At 43.2% G+C, this 18,712-nt stretch overlaps 1 protein-coding gene across 5 annotated transcripts in view; it reads left to right on the forward strand.

Moving 5' to 3' along the window:
• The window catches only part of MTRES1 (mitochondrial transcription rescue factor 1), a 23,669-nt gene continuing 4,957 nt past the window's right edge, over positions 1–18,712 (forward strand). The window contains exons 1-6 of one of the 5 annotated variants that reach the window (XR_006733550.1): positions 89–190; positions 7,329–7,813; positions 9,847–9,919; positions 14,944–15,109; positions 16,187–16,802; positions 17,969–18,042. Coding sequence is in view for 2 of the 5 variants with exons in the window: in XM_045544116.1 (XP_045400072.1) it covers positions 7,341–7,813; positions 9,847–9,919; positions 14,944–15,123 (726 nt within the window). In the remaining 3 variants the exon portion in view is untranslated. Of the gene's footprint in view, positions 65–88; positions 191–7,328; positions 7,814–9,846; positions 9,920–14,943; positions 15,229–16,186; positions 16,803–17,968; positions 18,043–18,712 lie in introns of those variants that run through there. The other 4 variants (XR_006733549.1, XR_006733548.1, XM_045544116.1 and 1 more) reach the window with 4 other exon arrangements.

The raw sequence follows: 18,712 nt of genomic DNA on the forward strand, positions 1-18,712 counted from the left end.
CGGGGCTGCCAGGGGCCTGCAGTCGGCGCGGCCGCGGGGACGGCCGAGCGGCCGTGCGGTCCAGGTGAGTGTGTCCCTGCTGGCGCGCGGCGCCGCGCCCGGGCCCTCGCGCCTCTGCTGCCTCGCCCCGCGCACTTGTGAAACTGGGGCGGGAGCCCCTCCGCCGCCCGCGCCCCTGCCCGGTGTCCGCGTGAGTCCCCGTAGTTCTTTCTAGCCCCGCCAGCCTTGGGACGCCCCCCAAGCCGGGGGCCGCACAGGGGCTGTGGGGAGCAGGTGGGGCAAGGCCGGCTGTCCCAGGGCCCAGGCGCTCCTGCTGGCTCCCAACGGAGACTGGAAACCCAGAGACGTAGTTGTCCGGTTTCCGTTGACCTTGGGAAGCCGGGAAGGTACACAGCCCGCCGGGGTTGGGGGAGCGAGGGGAACCCGACCCTGTCTCAGCCGGCAGCCTCAGGTCTGCAGCAGGAAGGGGGTTTTAGCAGCAATAGACCGCAAAGCATTTAGACCAAGTTCTGCGTCTTACGGAGCAGTGAACAGGCTCAGGAACGTGGAGCGGTTCCCAGCGTCAAGCAGGTCAAGGACAGCATTGCCTCTGTACCCCAGACATTGCTTTTCTTACAGCCTATCACCGGAAGCCGCCCGTGGGCTGCTTGTCGTGATCATCCGCCTAGTCATGTCCACACTACTGCCAGAGAGATCTTTCAAATTGCACTCTTATCACTTCCCTACCTAAGGTCTTTCGATGGCTCCCGTGCTGTGTGGGTCAGGTCCACACTTTGATGTAGGAGAGCCTTGGAGATCTAGCCCCTTGCCCATCAACCCAAAGCCTTTCTGTGTTTTGTCGTTCATTCTAATGCACCAGTCCTCCTGAGCTACTTTCATACCACAAGTCTTTAATTAAGCACTTAACATGTGCCAGACCATACTCTGGGCACTTGGAATTCAGCAGAGGAAAAAAATATGAAGATTCCTGTTCTTATGGAATTTATATTCTAGTGGGGGAAACAGGCAAACAAAACACTCAGTGAATTATATAATAGAATAGCAGGTGATAAATGCTATGGGGGAAAGAAAATAGAGCAGGGTAAGGGGAATTTAGAGGACAAGATGGAGTAAATAGAGTGGGAATGGGTAGGCCTGATTGAGGTGATGTTTGAGTTAAGACAAGGAGGTAAGGAGTTCCCCATGCAGATATCCGGGGTAAGAGTGTTGTTCCAGGCACAGCTGGAACAAAGGTCCCTACCCTGAAATGTGCCTGTGTGTGAGGAGCACAAAGGAAGCCAGTGTGGCTGGAGCTGAGTGAGCAAGGATGAGATTGGAGACGAAATGGAGAGGCCAAATCATTTGGAGACTGTGGACCGTGGTAGGGACTTTGCTTTTCTCTGAGTGCTTTTGTAGGGTTTTGAGCAAAGGAGTGACATCGTAAGAATTACTTTTTAAAAGATTCACTCTTGCTGCTCTGTGGAGAAGAGTCTAACAGCCTTTGTAGCAACCCTAGTATAGATGATGGTGGCCTGAATCTGGCAGCAGTGGAAGTGTCGAGACTCTGGACATGTTTTGAAAATACAGCCAATGTGATTTTCTAGCAGATATGGATATGCAGGATAGACTCAAGAATGATGAGGTTTTGTTCTCAGCAATTAGAAAAATGGAGCTACCATTAACTGAGATGGGGAAGGCTGCAGGTGGAGCAGGTTTAGGGTTGGAGCTATATCAGGAGTCTGCTTTTGGACAACTAATAAGTTTGAGGTGCCTATTATGCACCCACATGGAGATGTCAAATAGGTAGTTGGATGTTGTGTTGGGTGTCCCCAGGTTTGTTGACTCACTAAGAGAACTCACAGAACTCAGCATATAATCATACTCAACAGCTGTGATTTATTGTAGCAAAAGGATACAGAGGAAACCAAGCAAAGGGAAAAGATGCATGGGACAAAGTCTGGAGGAAACCAGGCACAGTCTTTTAAGATTCCTCTTCCAGTGGAGTCACAGAATGCTTAATTTCTCTGGCAACACATTGTGACAAGACATGTGAGATGTCCAATAGGAAGCTCATTAGACACTAAGTGCCCTGGGCTTTTATTGGAGGCTAATCATGTAGGCACCCTCTGCCTAGAATTTAACAAAATTTCAGACTCCTAGAAAGCAAGCAGATATTCAGCATAAAAGCACATTGTTTGTACAAACAGTTTTGGTATAGGGAGCCATTCCTATCAGCTCTGGGAATGGTGAGAAATGGAGTAAGTCCAGTTTCCCAGACACCAGGCAAGGGCCAACCTTGCAAGCAGGCTTTCCTAAGGATAGCAATCTCAGGCCTGCTTTGTTAACTCCTTTCTGCACAAATCTGGAATTTGGGAGAAGGTTCTGGAATGGGGATATAGATCAGAGTTGGCCTATAGGTGGAATTTGAAGCCATGGAAATGTTTGGTGTCTTGATATGCATTTGTCAAAACTAACTAGTGCACTTAAGAGCTGAACTGGATGAAGTGAATGTAGAAGAGAAGAGGACCAAAGACTGACTGAGCCTGGGGCCCTCCAGCATTGAGATGTCAGGGAGAAGAGAAGGAAGCAGCACGGAAGAGGTAGGAAGAAAACCAAGAGTAAGGTGTCCTGAAAGCTGAGTGAAAAGGAGGGAAGTGATCAGTTTTCTCCAGTGCTGCTGAGACATTAACTAAGATGAGTACTAACAAATGATCTTTTGGATTTAGAAAATGAAAGGAGAGGAATTGAGAGTGTAGACAACACTTCTGAGAAGTTTTGTAAAGAGGAGCAAGAAAAGAGGTAGTAACTGGGGAAGTAGTAGAGTTAAGAGGATTGTTTATTTGCTTGCTTTTGAATGAGAGAAAAATAACAGTGGCTGTTTATTCCAACAGGTGATGGAATGGTCCATTAGAAAGGAAAAAAGTTGCTGTTGCAACTTGCTGTTTCCCCATACATAGGTCAGTTTCAGGTCACCTTTGTTATCAGGGCTCTCCATAGGCATCCTTGCTCCGGGCTTCAGCTTGTGTAGGGTCCAGGTCCCCTCTGGACCTGCTTTCACTTGTGTTTTCTGACAGCTAGTTGCCCATATTCTGCTTAAATGGCAGTTTCTTGAGTACAGGGGCTATGTGTTTTATACCTGTGCCTAGCCAGGCACTTAACATGTGGGCAAATGAGTGCGAGTGGATGGAGCAACAGGTAGAATGCTCATTTTATGTCTAGAAAGTGAATCTGCAACTATTTGCTGGTTTTTGTATGTGCTGAGCACATTTGGGATGAGAGTGAAGAATAGGGCATAATCTGTGCCCTGTCACTACCCTTAGGGTTTGGGAGATAAGAACAGTCCACCTGAACTAATTGGAAAGTCACAAAAGACAGCATTAGTGTGACCAGAGTCTGGGAAGGGGTGGATGATGCATGGGTTGGTGGAGGAGGAGAGTTGGGCTTGTGTGGAGTCTGGAAGAAGTGGGCAGGCGGATGCCCAGACGACAGAAACTTTCAACAGTAGAATCCTTTCTCCCCCACCCCAAATAAACTATAAGGAGCCAAGTATTCAACAGCACTGCTTCAAGTAAGTTCTGAGGCAGAATTTGGGTTTTCAGATGCCTCCCTTGTGGCCCTGAGGGTCCACTGCTAAAATCTACAAATGGTCTTCATCTCCAGCAAAAATTAGGTTAGTGTTTTCTCAGTTTTATGTTTTTCACAAATTTTATGTAAACTTCCAGCATTTGCCAGTGTTTGCCTGCTAGAAAGTAAAGACAAAGTGGTAGCTAATAAACACAAAGGTAATACTTGGCTTGACATTTTGGTATGTTTGTTGTATTTACATGTGAGTATGATTTCAAATAGTTATTTTTGCTAGTAAAGGTTTCCTAATGTGGATAAACATAACTACTACTGAGTTATATCTATGTTGCAGAAAGCAACATCATATCCGGGTATTCCTCAAAGGAAACAATGGTGTGATATAAAACTAGGACTTTTGGATGGGGAATGTGGGCACCCAGGATTGACTAATACAGAGACAGGACTTCCCACCCCTAGCTATGGGAAGGACATATGGACAGGACTTCCCTCCCTCCTCCAATGTGTTTCCTAGGATTTCTTTTGTGACAGTTCTTGCCACTCCTACCCCTGAAATTCTGTTATTTTTGGTATTGCAGTAGGTGAAAGTTAGCTTTTGTTCAAGAAAAAATGAGAAAATAAATGTCATGATTTGGCAGAAAGAGCACTGAACTTAGAGTCAAGAAACTGATTGGCAAGGCTCAACTTTGGAGTTAGGATCCCTGGGTTCAAGTGCACTTAGTAATTGTGTGGCTCTGTAACTAAGATGGGCTTGTTAGAAGGAGTAAATGAGTTAATATGTGTAGTGCAGTGCCTGACCCATACTAAAAACTATAATCCTTGAGAAGACTTGACATTGGAATCCCAGCTCTGTCATTTTCTAGCTGTATGACTTAGCAGATTCTTAAATTGCTCCAAGTCTCATTTGTACTTATCTGCAAAATGAGGGACCTACACAAAGTCATCCCTGAGAGGCTGCCCTTCTCAGCTCTGCAGACACATGTGACTCTGGGAGGGGGAGTATTGTTAATTGGGTGGAACATGGAGCCAGATCCTAAGCTCCAAGGCCTACATATGGCCTTTGGCATCATAGCTGATAGCAAAAACTAACTTGCTAAAATCACCTAGACCGGTGTTTTCAAACTTTTCTTCAGTTATCCACAGTAAACACATTTTACATGGTGAGCCAGTGTGTATGTGTAATTGTAATAAAAGTTTCATGAAGCAGTATTTACTCTTGCTCTAAGTGATACACTGTAATATTTTCTATATTCTTCAGTTCTAAGTGGTTTTTTTTTTTCCTTTTTTTGAGCATGGCTTGAACTGCATCAGTTCTAGCTTTTAAAAAGTAAAAAATTTTAGTAATGAATCTAGAATTTAGGACCAACACAGACTTCTAAGGCTGATGATGGGAGAGCTCTGGCCACTTATGGCTAACTTACCTGTATGTTTTGTGTGGTTGGGAAGGTATGAGAGGCTCTGCTTATGAGTGAATTATTTTTCTTAAAATTTTACACTGGGAAGGATCTATGCCAAAATATTGACAGTGGATATAATACAGTGGGTTGTGGGTGGCTTGAATTTTCTTTATATTTTTTCTAATCCTCTCCAGTGAAAACATGCTTAGTTATGACTTTTTGGGGGGCATCTAATATCAATGTATTATTAATGCCCCTGATATTCAGGTAGACCACTGGGCCACAGGCCTGTACCAATCTGGTAAAGTTTTCCCAGGTCCATAGTGGGAAAAAGAAAATAACAGTTTGGCTTCTTATAATGTTAAATTTATTCAATTTAAAGAAGTTCAATTCTGAGATTATGTCCTTCCTACTCTTTGGGGCATTGAAATTTTTTTTTTCTAAGTCCACTATGAGGTACCTTTAAAAAAATTTTTTTTTATTGTAGTGATTAATGAAATACAAAGTCTGGGAACTCTTGAAATATGCTGTTTTCTTCCTTTATTCTTGAGTATATGAAATTTAAGTTTCTTTCTATTAATAAGTATTCTCTATTAAATTAGAATATGTATAAAAGTAATTTTTGGCAACATTTATCTTGAGGGTACTTCAAGTAGTTTCCAGAAATTATTTTAGAGTACTCTGTGGATTTTATAGCATTTAAAAATTATTTCAAATTAGGTTGAAAAATAGTCCTTACATTAAATCTGCCTTGTTTCTCTGTTAAAATTTAGACTGGGTTCCCAACAGTGGTGAAATAATAAGAGTTGAGCTTTTGTTGTCTGTTGATTCATTCCAGGAATATACAGCCTAAAGTGTTAAATATAAGTTAGAAATAGCTCTGTGTTTTTGAGTGTGCCATACAGATAATTACTGTTGTCTGCTTTGTGATTAATGGAAAGTAGGAAGAAAAAATCATGAGAATCATCATCAAAGAAATCAGTCTTAAGGTATAACCTTGGCAGAAAGGAAAGTTATTTGCTGACTCAAGGTAGGAAGATACTGACTACAGGGAAACCCTTCTCTCATCACTAAATCCTAGTTTCTAAAACCATCTTATACATAAGAAGATGTTTCTGCTGCATTTGAGGTAACTGTAAGAACAGATTGCTCTCTGGCATGTTAGCACCTCAGTGCCTCAGAAAATAATTACTTAGTTTATCTCCAGGGCCCCTTCCTTCTCTGCTAGCCAATACCTCAGTTAAACAGTGGGAAAGAGATATAAAAGGAGGTAAAATGCAGATCTGGTCCAATTTGCTCATTCTTAGCTCTGATTCTCTGTGGTTGGAGGTTGAAATAAAGTTTAGAGATTCACTCTGGGTTTTATGAAGTCATGATCTGGTGTCCTTCCTTGGCAAAGTCAGTGTTGTAAGGATGTAACTTAGGTTAATAAACAGTCTTACAGTCTTCTGTCCAGATCTTTCCTTTCCTTTTTCCTTTCCTTTCCTTTCCTTTCCTTTCCTTTCCTTTCCTTTCCTTTCCTTTCCTTTCCTTTCCTTTCCTTTCCTTTCCTTTCCTTTCCTTTCCTTTCCTTTCCTTTTTCCTTTCCTTTCCTTTCCCCTTTCCTTTCCTTTCCTTTCCCCTTTCCTTTCCTTTCCCCTTTCCTTTCCTTTCCCCTTTCCTTTCCTTTCCTTTCCTTTCCTCTTTCCTTTCCTCTTTCCTTTCCTTTCCTTTCCTTTCCTTTCCTTTCCTTTCCTTTCCTTTCCTTTCCTTTCCTTTCCTTTCCTTTCCTTTCCTTTTTCCTTTCCTTTCCTTTCCCCTTTCCTTTCCTTTCCTTTCCCCCTTTCCTTTCCTTTCCCCCTTTCCTTTCCTTTCCCCTTTCCTTTCCTTTCCTTTCCTTTCCTCTTTCCTTTCCTCTTTCCTTTCCTTTCCTTTCCCCTTCCCTCCCCTCCCCTCCCCTCTCCCTCCCCTCCCCTCCCCTCCCTTCCCCTCCCTTCCCTTCCCTTCCCTTCCCTTCCCTTCCCTTCCCTTCCCTTCCCTTCCCTTCCCTTTCCTTTCCTCTTTCCTTTCGAACTAGTGATATTTTTTCAGTAGCAATCAATACCCAAAGCTATTGAGGGGAAGGAAAAGTGTAAAACCAGTGTCTTCACACATACTCGTATCTCACTGGACCCTCATGACAACAACCCTATGAGCCAATAAGCAGGTTAATTGCAGTTAGAAGACTCACCATGCCGTAGTGTATGGCCCTTGGTACGTGCAGACCCACATGGCTTTTTGTAGGGGAGCATAAGTGCAGTACTAGATATAAAATGTTCGTGGTGTTTGGTTTATGTTGTTAGAATGCCATACTGCACTTGTGGGATAAAACTGATTTATTATCTGTTTCAGGTTATATACATCATGGCTATGACTAATGTTAGATTGCTTGCCGGTGTTTTAAGAAAACCAGATGCCTGGATTGGACTCTGGGGTGTGCTCCGAGGGACACCTTCTTCACATAAACTCTGTACTTCCTGGAATCAATACTTGTATTTTTCAAGTACTGAGTTAAATGCATCAAATTATAAAACACTTTTCCATAATATTTTCTCACTGAGACTCCCAGGGCTTTCAATATCTCCAGAATATGTTTTTCCATTTTCCCTAAGACTCAAAGGTAGTGTAAGTTCTAAAAAATCCACTAAAAAGTCTCCACAAAAAGTAGAAGATGAAGAGGACTCTGATGCAGAGGAGGATGATGACGAAATGAGTGAGACGGAAGAGGAGCTTGAGGATGACCCCAGTGTGGTCAAAGACTATAAAGACCTGGAAAAAGTAGTGCCATCTTTTCGGTATGATGTTATCCTGAAGACGGGCCTAGATGTTGGAAGAAAGTGAGTATGATATGCATTTTATTAAATAATAAATTCACTTGCAGTATTTTAATGCAGCATTACAAATCACTCTGCCCATATATTGTGGTGAAGAATAACCAGATATGAAAGGACCTTATAGGTAACCTGATTCAATTATTTCATTTTATAGATGAGAAAACTGATTTCCAAAGGAGTCAGGTGACTGCCTGCAAATCCTATGTATCATATTATTTCCTTGAACCTAAGACAGAGTTGACTGTAAGATGAGCCACTGATTTAATAACAGCTTCTTGAGGAGAAAATGAATCACCACATTTGATGTATATAGCAAGCATAACATGCACCTGGAGTTCACAAATGCTACAATGTGAGAAGGCACCTCTTAAAATCAACAGAAGGAGTATGGGGTGGTGGTTAAGAATGCAGGCTTTGGAGCCATGGGGTTTCAATTCTGGTTCTGTATGTGACTTTGGACGAGTCACTTAAACTCTCTGTGTCTCAGTTTCCTCATCTGTAAAATGGGGATAATATCCTATTTTTGAGGGTGGATGCTAGGATTAAATGAGTATATATCTATCTAAAGCACTTAAAACAATGTCTGGCACATAGTAGGTACTAAATATGTTGGCTATTATGAAGACAATACTGTGTGTTCATATGTAATACATAGAGTATTCAGTATAACTTTTAAAGTTTCTTTAATATTCTCATTCTCTCTCTGGTAGACTAATTATATAAGAATAGTGACCTTCATTGTTCATTCATTCCTTTAAGCAGTTGGTGTGTGCACATTGCATACAAGGTAAGAATTGTGGTCTGAATAAGTGCAGAGATTTCCTTGTGTAATTTGTACCTTTATAGCCGAAACTAATTTTTTAATTAGTTTAAGAGATTCATAAGGACTTTGAGCCATAGGCCCCCACTCTTGACATCCTGATCAGGATTTGGTGAATGTTCTCTAAAATCTGGTAAGCTCACAAGAGGGCCTCTCCTCTCTCAGAGTAGTAGCTGCTGCTACTATTATTAAGCCAAACCCTAAATGATAATCACCTGGAGTCAGATCATCAAAAGAGAAGGGCAGTGATTTTTGTCTGTATCCTCCGCCTGGTCTAGTTGCCCAGTGACTTAAATTCACAGAGATCAGCAGCTGTCAGATTGAAATTTCTCTAACCTCAGTACAGACTGGCAGAGGGTTTCTTAATGGGCCTCGCCATGTGTGTGTTGCCTGGTTCTTCTCTTAGAGCACAGAGCAGGTATTGGAGGGGAAGGAAATGCTACTCACTTTGGCAGTCATGAATCACCACAGCCTGGCCATGCAGTTTCTGCACTGGGAATCAGGTGGGGTACCCCAGCCCCTGTCCTGAGTGGGACTTAATGTGCATGCCAGACCCTCTTAAAGCCCCATCTAAACTCACTGCCCAGTGGTGCTAGCAAATCTTGGCCGCAGTTCAGCCTCTATTCAGAAGTGTCCTTTGTTCTCCCTGTTTTAGATACCTGCTGGGGCAGTTGACTTTCACTTTCCCAGTGCCCAAAATCGAGACTTTGTGAGGAGTGACTGTCAGAATAAGCATTAATAGCAAATGTTTTTCTCAAACTTTTATACAGTTGACCCTTGAACAGCATGGGGGTTAAGGGTGCCACTCCCTGGCCCCACGCAGTCAAAAAAGCAATGCATAACTTTTGACTCCCTCAGAACTTGGACCAGAAGCCTTACTGATAATAAACAATTAACACATATGTCTTGTGTGTAATATGCTGTATTCTTATAATAAAGTAAGGTAGAGAAAAGAAAATGTTAAAATCATAAGGAAGAGAAAACATATTAACTATTCATTAAGTGGAAGTAGATCCTCATAAAGGTCTTCATCTTCCCCCTTTTCATGCTGAGTAGGCCGAGGAGGGGTTGGTCTTCATGTCTCAGGGGTGGCAGAGGTGGAAAAAATCCACGTATGAGTAGACCTGTACAGTTCAACCCACATTGCTCAGGGGTCAGTTGTAATTGTCTTGAATATATTTCTGTATTTTAAAGCACTTTGCCTTTTTTGTAATAGCCAAGTGGAAGATGCATTCTACAGAGGTGAACTCAGGCTGAATGGGGAAAAACTATGGAAGAAAAGCAGAACGGTGAGATATTAAATCTATAATGACAGCCAGATATTGTTGTCTGTTGCTCTGACAGTACTTGTTTAAAATGCTGCCCCAAATTTCCCCTCACACTCCATCCCTTCTCTGAGGTCCTCTGTGGTCCTGGTCAACCTGGTGGGAATCACCAGGCTTTAGTCACATGGGCCACTTGCACTTTTGCAACCTTAATGACCTTGTGATGAAGTTTCCCTCTTTTGTTTGAAATTTTAGGATAAACCACTGTCGGGACTGACAAAAATCCATTAATTAATGTCATTAATGTTAGCCCTCACGGAATCAGAATAAGTAGATTACAAAGCTGGGTGTGGTGGCACATGCCTTTAATCCCAGCACTTTGGGAGGCTGAGACAGGAGGATTGCTTGAGCTCTGGAGTTCGAGGCTGCAGTGAGCTATGATTATGCCATTGCACTCCAGCGTGGGTGACAGAGCAAGAGCCCATCTCAAAAAAAAAAGAAAAAAAAAAAAGATTACGAAGAAACATTTGATCCATGTAAAGGTATTCTTTGGCCTGGTATTTGAGCAGGTGTGTCATTTTATTCAGCTCAGCAGTACTCACTGAGCACTTGGTGGATGCAGTGCTCTTTGTGCAGGGCAGCTATCAAAAAGAAAGTTCTGGGCCAGGCACTGTGGCTCACACCTGTAATCCTAGCACTCTGGGAGGCTGAGGAGGGCAGATTGTTTGAGCTCAGGAGTTCGAGACCAGCCTGAGCAAGAGCGAGACCCCATCTCTACTAAAAAAATAGAAAAAATTAGCTGAACTAAAAATATATATAGAAAAAATTAGCCGGGCATCGTGGCGCATGCCTGTAGTCCCAGCTACTCGGGAGGCTGAGGCAGGATTGCTTGAGCTCAAGAGTTTGAGGTTGCTGTGAACTAGGCTGACGCCATGGCACTCTAGCCCAGGCAACAGAGTGAGACTCTGTCTCAAAAAAAAAAAAATAAAGAAAAAAATAAACACCTGTATTTTCTGACAATGCTATAATCAATATTATTGTTAAGTAAAAGAAGTCAGTTACAAGAAAATGTATTTCTAAGATCCGCTTTTTTAACAGTAAATCATATATAAGAATTTTCTTAAAAATATATTTTTGGCCAGGCACAGTGACTCACGCTTATAATCTCAGCACTTTGGGAGACCAAGGCAGGAGGATCACTTGAGGCCAGGAGTTCAAGACCAGCCTGGGCAACATAAACCTTATTTCTACAAAAAAAATTTTAAAAATTAGCTAGGTATGGTAACATGCGCCTGTCATCCCAGCTACTTGGGAGGATCATTTGAGCCCAGGAGTTTGGGGCTGCAGTGAGCTATGATCATGCCACATTACTCTAGCGTGGGTGACAAAGCTAGACTCTGTCTCAAATATGTATATACACACACACACACACACACACGCACGCACACACACACGATGTATTTCTTTTTTGGTAAAAATACATATATGCATACATCTGGAATTAATTACTATTAGTATTTACCTTTGGGGCATTATGGGTTATATTTTCTTCATGCTTTCTATTTTTTGATTTCTTACCATGAGTTTGTATCACTTTCATAATTGGAAAAAACTGATAGTAAAAGTTAAAAAAACAATAAAAAGAGGTATAAAACAAAGAGCCTTAAAAAGTTTGAAAGACATCAGACATATAAGGTATTAGAACACATAATCTAACTCTTAGTGTCCAGGAAACCAATGTTCCCGAGAAGTGAGACACACTTTTGGAGGTTGTTTTTATTTCATCTTTCATATTTCAAAACCCCCCCAGGGTTGGAGGATCTGAGCTACATCCTATTGCCCTGGGACCTGGGACAGTGAGGTTGTCAGCTGGCATCTGGGGGTGGGCACTGGGGCTTCCTTCAGTCCTTGCTCCCTGAGATCATACAGGTTCTTGCAGCTGCACAGACAGGAGGGGCAACTCCCTGTGATTGTCTCAGCCCCACATCACAAGGCCCAGGCGATCCCTGTGACAGCACTTGAGTGAGGAGGTTCAAACTGCAGCTGTGAGCCATTGCTCAGTGAGTGAGCTGCCTGAAGTCAGCTGCTCCACATAGATGATGCTCCTCCCTTAATTGCTTTTTCCTGACTTAGTCTGCCCTCCTCAGCCACAGTATTCCAAAGACAAGATCTGTTCTTGGAGTAAGGAATGACTACTCCATGAACACTATCTCTGCTGGGGCCTGATTTACAAGCCCTGCAGGTCTATTTCTCTCCCCCTGCTTTGAGATATTGTTAACTAAAGCCTAATTGCTGGGTCTTCATTCTGCCTTGGGTGTTCTGCTGTCTCGGCTGCCTTCCAGATTTCTCCTGAGGGTCAGCAAAGGAAGGGGCCAGTATTAACACTCGGCTGCCTTGTTACTAGGAGGCCTGGTAGCCATAGAAACTGCAGCTAATGGGAGATTTGAAATGTAGATATTGGGAGCAGCCCCTAATCCCAGGCAGTTTTGCTTTGTGTCTGCTGAAGGACAGGGCCTTGGAGGGGAGTAAAGAATGCCTCGCCTTGCTTGGCCTGCCCTGTGGAGTCTGTGCCTGGCTGCGGGCCCCAAAGGGTCAGGTGCTTGTCTGATGCTAGAGCTCTAACCCTGGCTGCCTGCAGCTGAGCAAAGCTTTTCTGTGGGCTGCAAACCGGGTGGGCCCCAAAGTGTGGTAGGTGCTGGGTAACTGTTGACTTAAACAGTGGGTGTGTGGAGCCCAAGTAGAGGGATTGAATCCTCCCTAAACTCATCTCTTCCTGGGATCAGCTCGGTAACAGAAAAATACCCCTAGAAAGAGGCTCCCAAAAGAATTTGCTTTGGAGCTACACACTAGCCTGCTCTTTTTTTTTTTTTTTTTTTTTTTTTGAGACAGAGTCTTGCTCTGTTCCCTGGGCTAGAGTGCTGTGGCATCAGCCTGTCTCACAGCAACCTCAAACTCCTGGGCTCAAGCAGTCCTCCTGCCTCAGCCTCCTGAGTAGCTGGGACTACAGGCATGTGCCACCATGCCTGGCTAATTTTTTCTATTTTTAGTTGCCCGGCTAATTTCTATTTTTTTTTTTTTTTAGTGTGTGGGGGGGGTCTCACTCTTGCTGAAGCTGGTCTTGAACTCCTGAGCTCAAGTGATCCTCCAGCCTCAGCCTCCCAGAGTGCTAGGATTATAGGTGTGAACCACCGCGCCCGTCCAACCTGCTTTGCTTTTAAGGGGCAGATATGCACAGTAGATTTATGAAAGCATACACAAGAAGGGTTGGCTTTTCTTTGTATACCCTTTTGTATTTTCTAAGTTTTGTATCAAATGTATTTATTACTTATTAAAATGAATTTTAGCTGATTGCAGTGGTGCATGACTGTAGTCCTAGCTATTGCTCAGGAGGCTGAGGCAGGAGGATCGCTTGAGCCCAAGGCTGTAGTGCACTATGGTTGCACCTGTGAATAGCCACTGTACTCCAGCCTGGGCAACATAGTGAGACCCTATCTCAAAAAAAAAAAAAAGAATTTTAATGAAATTAAAATTAAATAATAATAAAAGTTATGCCCAAAAAGGTAAAACAGAGCTCCCAAGCCTTGTATTTCTGGACAATTTTTTTTTTCTTTTAATGTCCACACAGGCTGAGGTGGTCATTCTTTAAATTGAACCCAGCAGAACTACAGGAGAGTGGAACCCCCCCAATAATGCCTGTGTCAGCCCATCCTTCAATCCCAAGGGGAGAATCAGGCTTGATGCCTAGGTGTGATGTGAGCCTTTCTGCTTCTCAGTCCAGAGGAGTGGTAGTTAATGGTTTAAAATATGCACCTGCGGGAGTTTAATATGCAGCTACACTGTCTGGGCTTCCCAGATTGACCAGTGCAGTGTTGTGGCAAGCAGGTATGCATGCCCATGTTGACTGAGTATTGGGCCTGCAGAGGTCTTGAGTGCGTAGGAGAACAGAAAGGGGCTTGCCCAGGTGAGATACCATAGGTTTTGACAGTGTGAAGTTATGTCTGTCTCAGAAAAATTAATCGGAAAATAAGGTGAAAGTCAGCATTTGACACCATGTTTCTTAAACAGAAGCCCTTCAGTACGCTTTTAAATGGCCATTTGTGCCCACTTAGAGTCAGTGGCCACTCATGGAGTCATGCCCCACCCCACATTGGATGCTGAGATGCCCCATCAGCCCTGGCTGTGCTGTAGTAGAAGCAGCAGCATGTGGCAGCTGGGTCCCTTTAGCCCCCTCTTGAGTTTCTGGGCAGATGCCCTGAGAGCCTTAGCTGCCTGGACCAGGTGTCTGTCATGGGCTGTGCACACCCTAGGCACAGGCCTGGGGCCTGGGAGCTGACACGACTGCCCTAGGGCATGCTTTGCACTAGCTCAGTCCAAAGCTCCCTTCAGAGCAAAAATGGGTTTGGCCTCAGCCCTTTTAACACCCTGAAGCAGCATCCAGCTCTACCCTCTTTTGTGAGTTGAGGCTTGTCTTGTTGATTATGTGGCATCACTGGGGCCAGCCAACACTGGAAAAGGAGTTTCTTCTATTTTTCTACAGCTGATGCTGTTCCACAGTGATTAATTTCCAGCAGCCTGCCCATCCCCATTTATGTAGCTCATCTGGGTTGAAATCAAGGAGAAGCGTGTATTGGAAGTTGTCTTCCCCGTGGATGTAGTTAGTGATTACTATACTCATACAAAGACTGTGTCCCACTTCCTTTGTCTTTTGCCAGTGTTACCAAAATATTAAATATGTCCATTCACATACGTCCTTAAGTCACCTATTGATGTGAGTATTCATTCGAGCTGCTGTGCACAGGAACCGTCCATGGGCAGCCAGTTGTCTAGGTCTAAAGGAAGTCTGCTAGTATTGAGCCCTGTGTGAGGAACCCTCCCAGTGAGGCCCATCCATGCCAAGGCACTGGAGAGAGGTGACAGTTACAGAAGAGTCAGGGTCTGTCCCACCTGCCCCTCCTCTGGATGGTGATTGCCTGGTAGAAACTCAAAGCAGGAGTGTTTGCATTGGCCTGGGATTCCCAAAATGTAATAAAGTTTTCATTGCTTTTCAGGTGAAAGTGGGAGACACATTGGATCTTCTCATTGGAGACGATAAAGAAGCAGAAGCAGAGACAGTGATGCGGATTCTCCTGAAAAAAGTGTTTGAAGAGAAGACTGAAACTGAAAAATACAGAGTGGTGTTACGACGGTGGAAGAAGTTAAAGTTGCCTAAGAAGAGTATGTCTAAATAAATAGATTGCTTTTTAGTGATAAAGCTGCTTTCTAGTGGTGGGGGAAGGGGCCAACTTAAAAGAGGACATTTTTATTAAAATAAAGTTCTCTTACCATTTGTGGAATCTGCTGAGCCATTTTGTGGAAATTGGGATCTATATCTTAGAGACACTTCACTTGGCCTGGGTTTCCCGCCCGGGCTTGATTTGTGCTCCTTTTGACACAATGAGGACATCAGCGTGGGGGCCCTTTTGCCCAGTGAGATGTGTGCTGAATTGAACTAAGCCCAGAGAGGGTTTTAATGACTTGCCTGCTGTTTCCCACATAAACTACCTCAGGATTCATTGTAAAATAAACCAGCCTTGTTGTTTCTTAGTGTTTTTGTTTAAATTTTTTCCCTGTCCAGGCTGGGAGGCCAGCTTCCCTGGGTTCAGGCTTTTTAAGACAAAACCAAGCAAAGTCAAGGTCACCCTTCAGACAGTTAGGGGAGAAGCACTGGGAGAGCCCTTTCCCCCAGCCGTCCTTCTGAATGACTAACTTGTTGGCCTTAGTTCTCTTCAGTTTGTCTTCAGAAGTCTGGATGAGTAAAGTCGTTCCAACTGATTAATTCCAAACAGCTGGGTCGATAAACCAAGGCAGCCAGAGGCTTGTTTTGTGTGGCCCTCAAGCTAAGAATGGTTTTTACGTTTTTAAAGGGTTTTTCAAGACAGAAATAAAGAATATACAACAGAGACCTTTTGTGGCCCACAAAGCCTAAAGTATTTACTATCTGATACTTCGCAGAAAAAGTTTGATGACCCCTGGTTTAGGATAACATGTAGATTTTGTCAATGAATAGAAACGAATCAATTATTCTAATTCTCAAGAAAGTGTTATAAAAGGGACCAAAGCCTTAAATTAGTTTGGGGCACACACATAATATACGTCATCTCAGAAAAGGGCAACGTGCATAAGTAAGTTGGTCTGTAGATCCCCAGGAGCTGTTTGCTAGCGCTTGGAAGGGTCAGCTCCACTAGGAGACTTGTTAGGTTGTGTCATATCAAAAAGCCTGGCTGTTTCTGGTCTCTTTTATCTGCCCTCCAGGAATTCCCGAGAATCGTTAACTGCCATGAAGAGAAACTTCTGTAGACCAAAGCAGTGGGATGCTTGGGCCCATGGGTCTGAAAGTCTTTCACCAGCTCATTTTTCAGAAGCCTCAGGAAAACTGATTTTTATTTTAAAGCTTAAACTTTCAGGAAGAAATAATATATACTATGCAGTGTAACAGGGAATTTTCCTATTTTACCACCTGTTAATTTGGCTCTACTGAGTGGTCAGTAACAATCGTATGTTTAATTTCTACACGAGTTAGTTATGAATTTGGGAAATTAGATGTCCATACTTTTTCTCATTTTCTTCTCCTCCCTCCCACCTCCACTCACCGTTTCCCCTCTCTCTCTCACCCTCCCTTGACTTCTCTTTGGAAAGGGACTAGAAAGCCTAAGAGGTCCTGGTTGGTGAGGGCAGTACGATCTAGTGATAAGTCAGGGGTCCTGGGTTATCAGGCCCAATCTTGCCATTAACAAGTTGGGTTACTTTGGTCATAGTTTTACCTTAACCTCTCTGCCTCAGTTTCTTCACTGGTCAAATGGAGATCAGGATACCGATTGCTCTACCTTGTGTCTTGAAGGAGAAAGAACATTAAAGCATGTTGTGAGAGGTAAGACAAGTTGACAGTAGCTACAAAGCAGGAAGGGCCATTTGAAAGGCTTTTTGAAGCCCTGTTGTTTATCAGTACCTCACCTTAGCTGCTTGGCAGGGTTTGACCCATTCCAAACTTCTATTTTTTTAAAAATCAGACTAAGAAAAAGACATCCGATGACAGAGAATGTTGGTTTGGTCTTAGCCCATGGCAAAAACTGATCTCTCATAGTCATCTATACTTGGAACATATTTATGAAACAGTAGCAGAAACCAAAACAATACATACAGATTTATGGAACTCTTGCACTTTACTCAGCCCAGAAGACAGCTGCTTTTTAATGTGGTCCTGGCAAGGCCTCAGTGAAAATGTGATCAACATAATGAAAAGATTAAAGGAAAAATTTCTAATGCAGTGGTTCCCAACTGGGGGTGATTTTGCCCCCTCCTCTCCAGAACATTTGGCAGCATCTGGAGATATTTTTGGTTGTCGTGAGTGAGGGGGTGCTGTGGGAATCTAGGGAATAGAGAGACCAGGGATGAGGCTGAACATCCGACAAGGGACAGGATGGCCCCCACAACAGAATTATCTGACTCAAAATATCAATAGTGCTAAGATTGAGAAAGCCTATTCTAATAGGATGACAAGGAAGAATTTTTTTTTTTTTTAATATATAGTTCTTGCTTTCCCAGGGAAGTCTGAAAATATTTCTAGTGTATGTTTGCAATTTTAAAAGGATGAACAATTTAAAGTTACGGCTTTTGGAAAAGGCCTATCCAGCCCTTTTACCAGTAATGGTAATCCTTTGAAAAGAAATATTAAATATCTCTCTTCTAGGAAACATGATGCTAACTGCATTTCCCTGCCAAATAGCATTTACTAGCTTTCTTGGAAAGTTACATAGATGGATAGGCAATAGTTTGATTACCTTTTTAGCATTTTGGGGAGAAACATAGACATTTGGGGAATAATTCTTAAGTCATGGTTTATATGGGCAATAATCACTGGAGAGACAAACATAACTAATATTTTTCAAGAAACTTGAAGAAAACATTTCAGTTGGGGTAGTGGTGTATATTCCGTGAACCTTCTAAAAGGGTGTACAATGTGTTTCAGGCAAGTAAAAGGATGCTCTACTAACAGTCTGCCTTATCTTGGTCATATGTATTTTGGCTTTCAAAAAGTTACTGTTAAAGGATTATCAGTCAACAACTTCCCAAAGATCTCAAGGGAGCAGTGAAGGATGTGATAAATTCTGGTGAGTAGACCTAGAGCAAATGTGTGCATCTCCCCAACTGCTTTCAGTGATTCATGTAGGTAGCTTGAAATCAGCAAGGGGAGTATTTTTACTTTGGCAATCAGCAAACACTACACATTGTATTTTCCCCTCAGAGAAGAAGTTGTTAAACATTTACCAGCACACCACTGGGAGGAATGGGGAACCCACCCATGAGAGTTTTTCCATTAGAAAACACCCTGGCAACAGTGTCCACCCTCCAAATTCTTTGGAGTTATTTTTTTCCCCTTTCTTGTAGATATGTATTTCCACATATCCTCCTCCCCCTACTTTGCCAATGATTCTAATGTATTTAATGTGTATCTTTTTGTTTGTATGCATTTTTTTTTCAGAGACAGCATCTCACTGTGTTGCCCAGGCTGGTCATAAACTCCTGGCCTCCATGGGTGTGGTGGCTCATGCCTGTAATCCTAGCACTTTGGGAGGCCGAGGGGGAAGGATTGCTTGAGGCTAGAAGTTCAAGACCAGCCTGAGCAACATAGCAAGACCCCATCTCTACAAAAAATAGAAAAATTAGCCAGGCATGCTGGCATCCCACCTCCTCAGGAGGAGCAATTGAGCCCAGGAGTTTGAGGTTGCAGTGAGTTATCATGATGCCACTGCACTATAGCCTGGGTGGCAGAGTGAGACC

The sequence above is a fragment of the Lemur catta genome, chromosome 2 (genome assembly GCF_020740605.2).
Source record: "Lemur catta isolate mLemCat1 chromosome 2, mLemCat1.pri, whole genome shotgun sequence".
Taxonomy (NCBI): Eukaryota; Metazoa; Chordata; class Mammalia; order Primates; family Lemuridae; genus Lemur; species Lemur catta.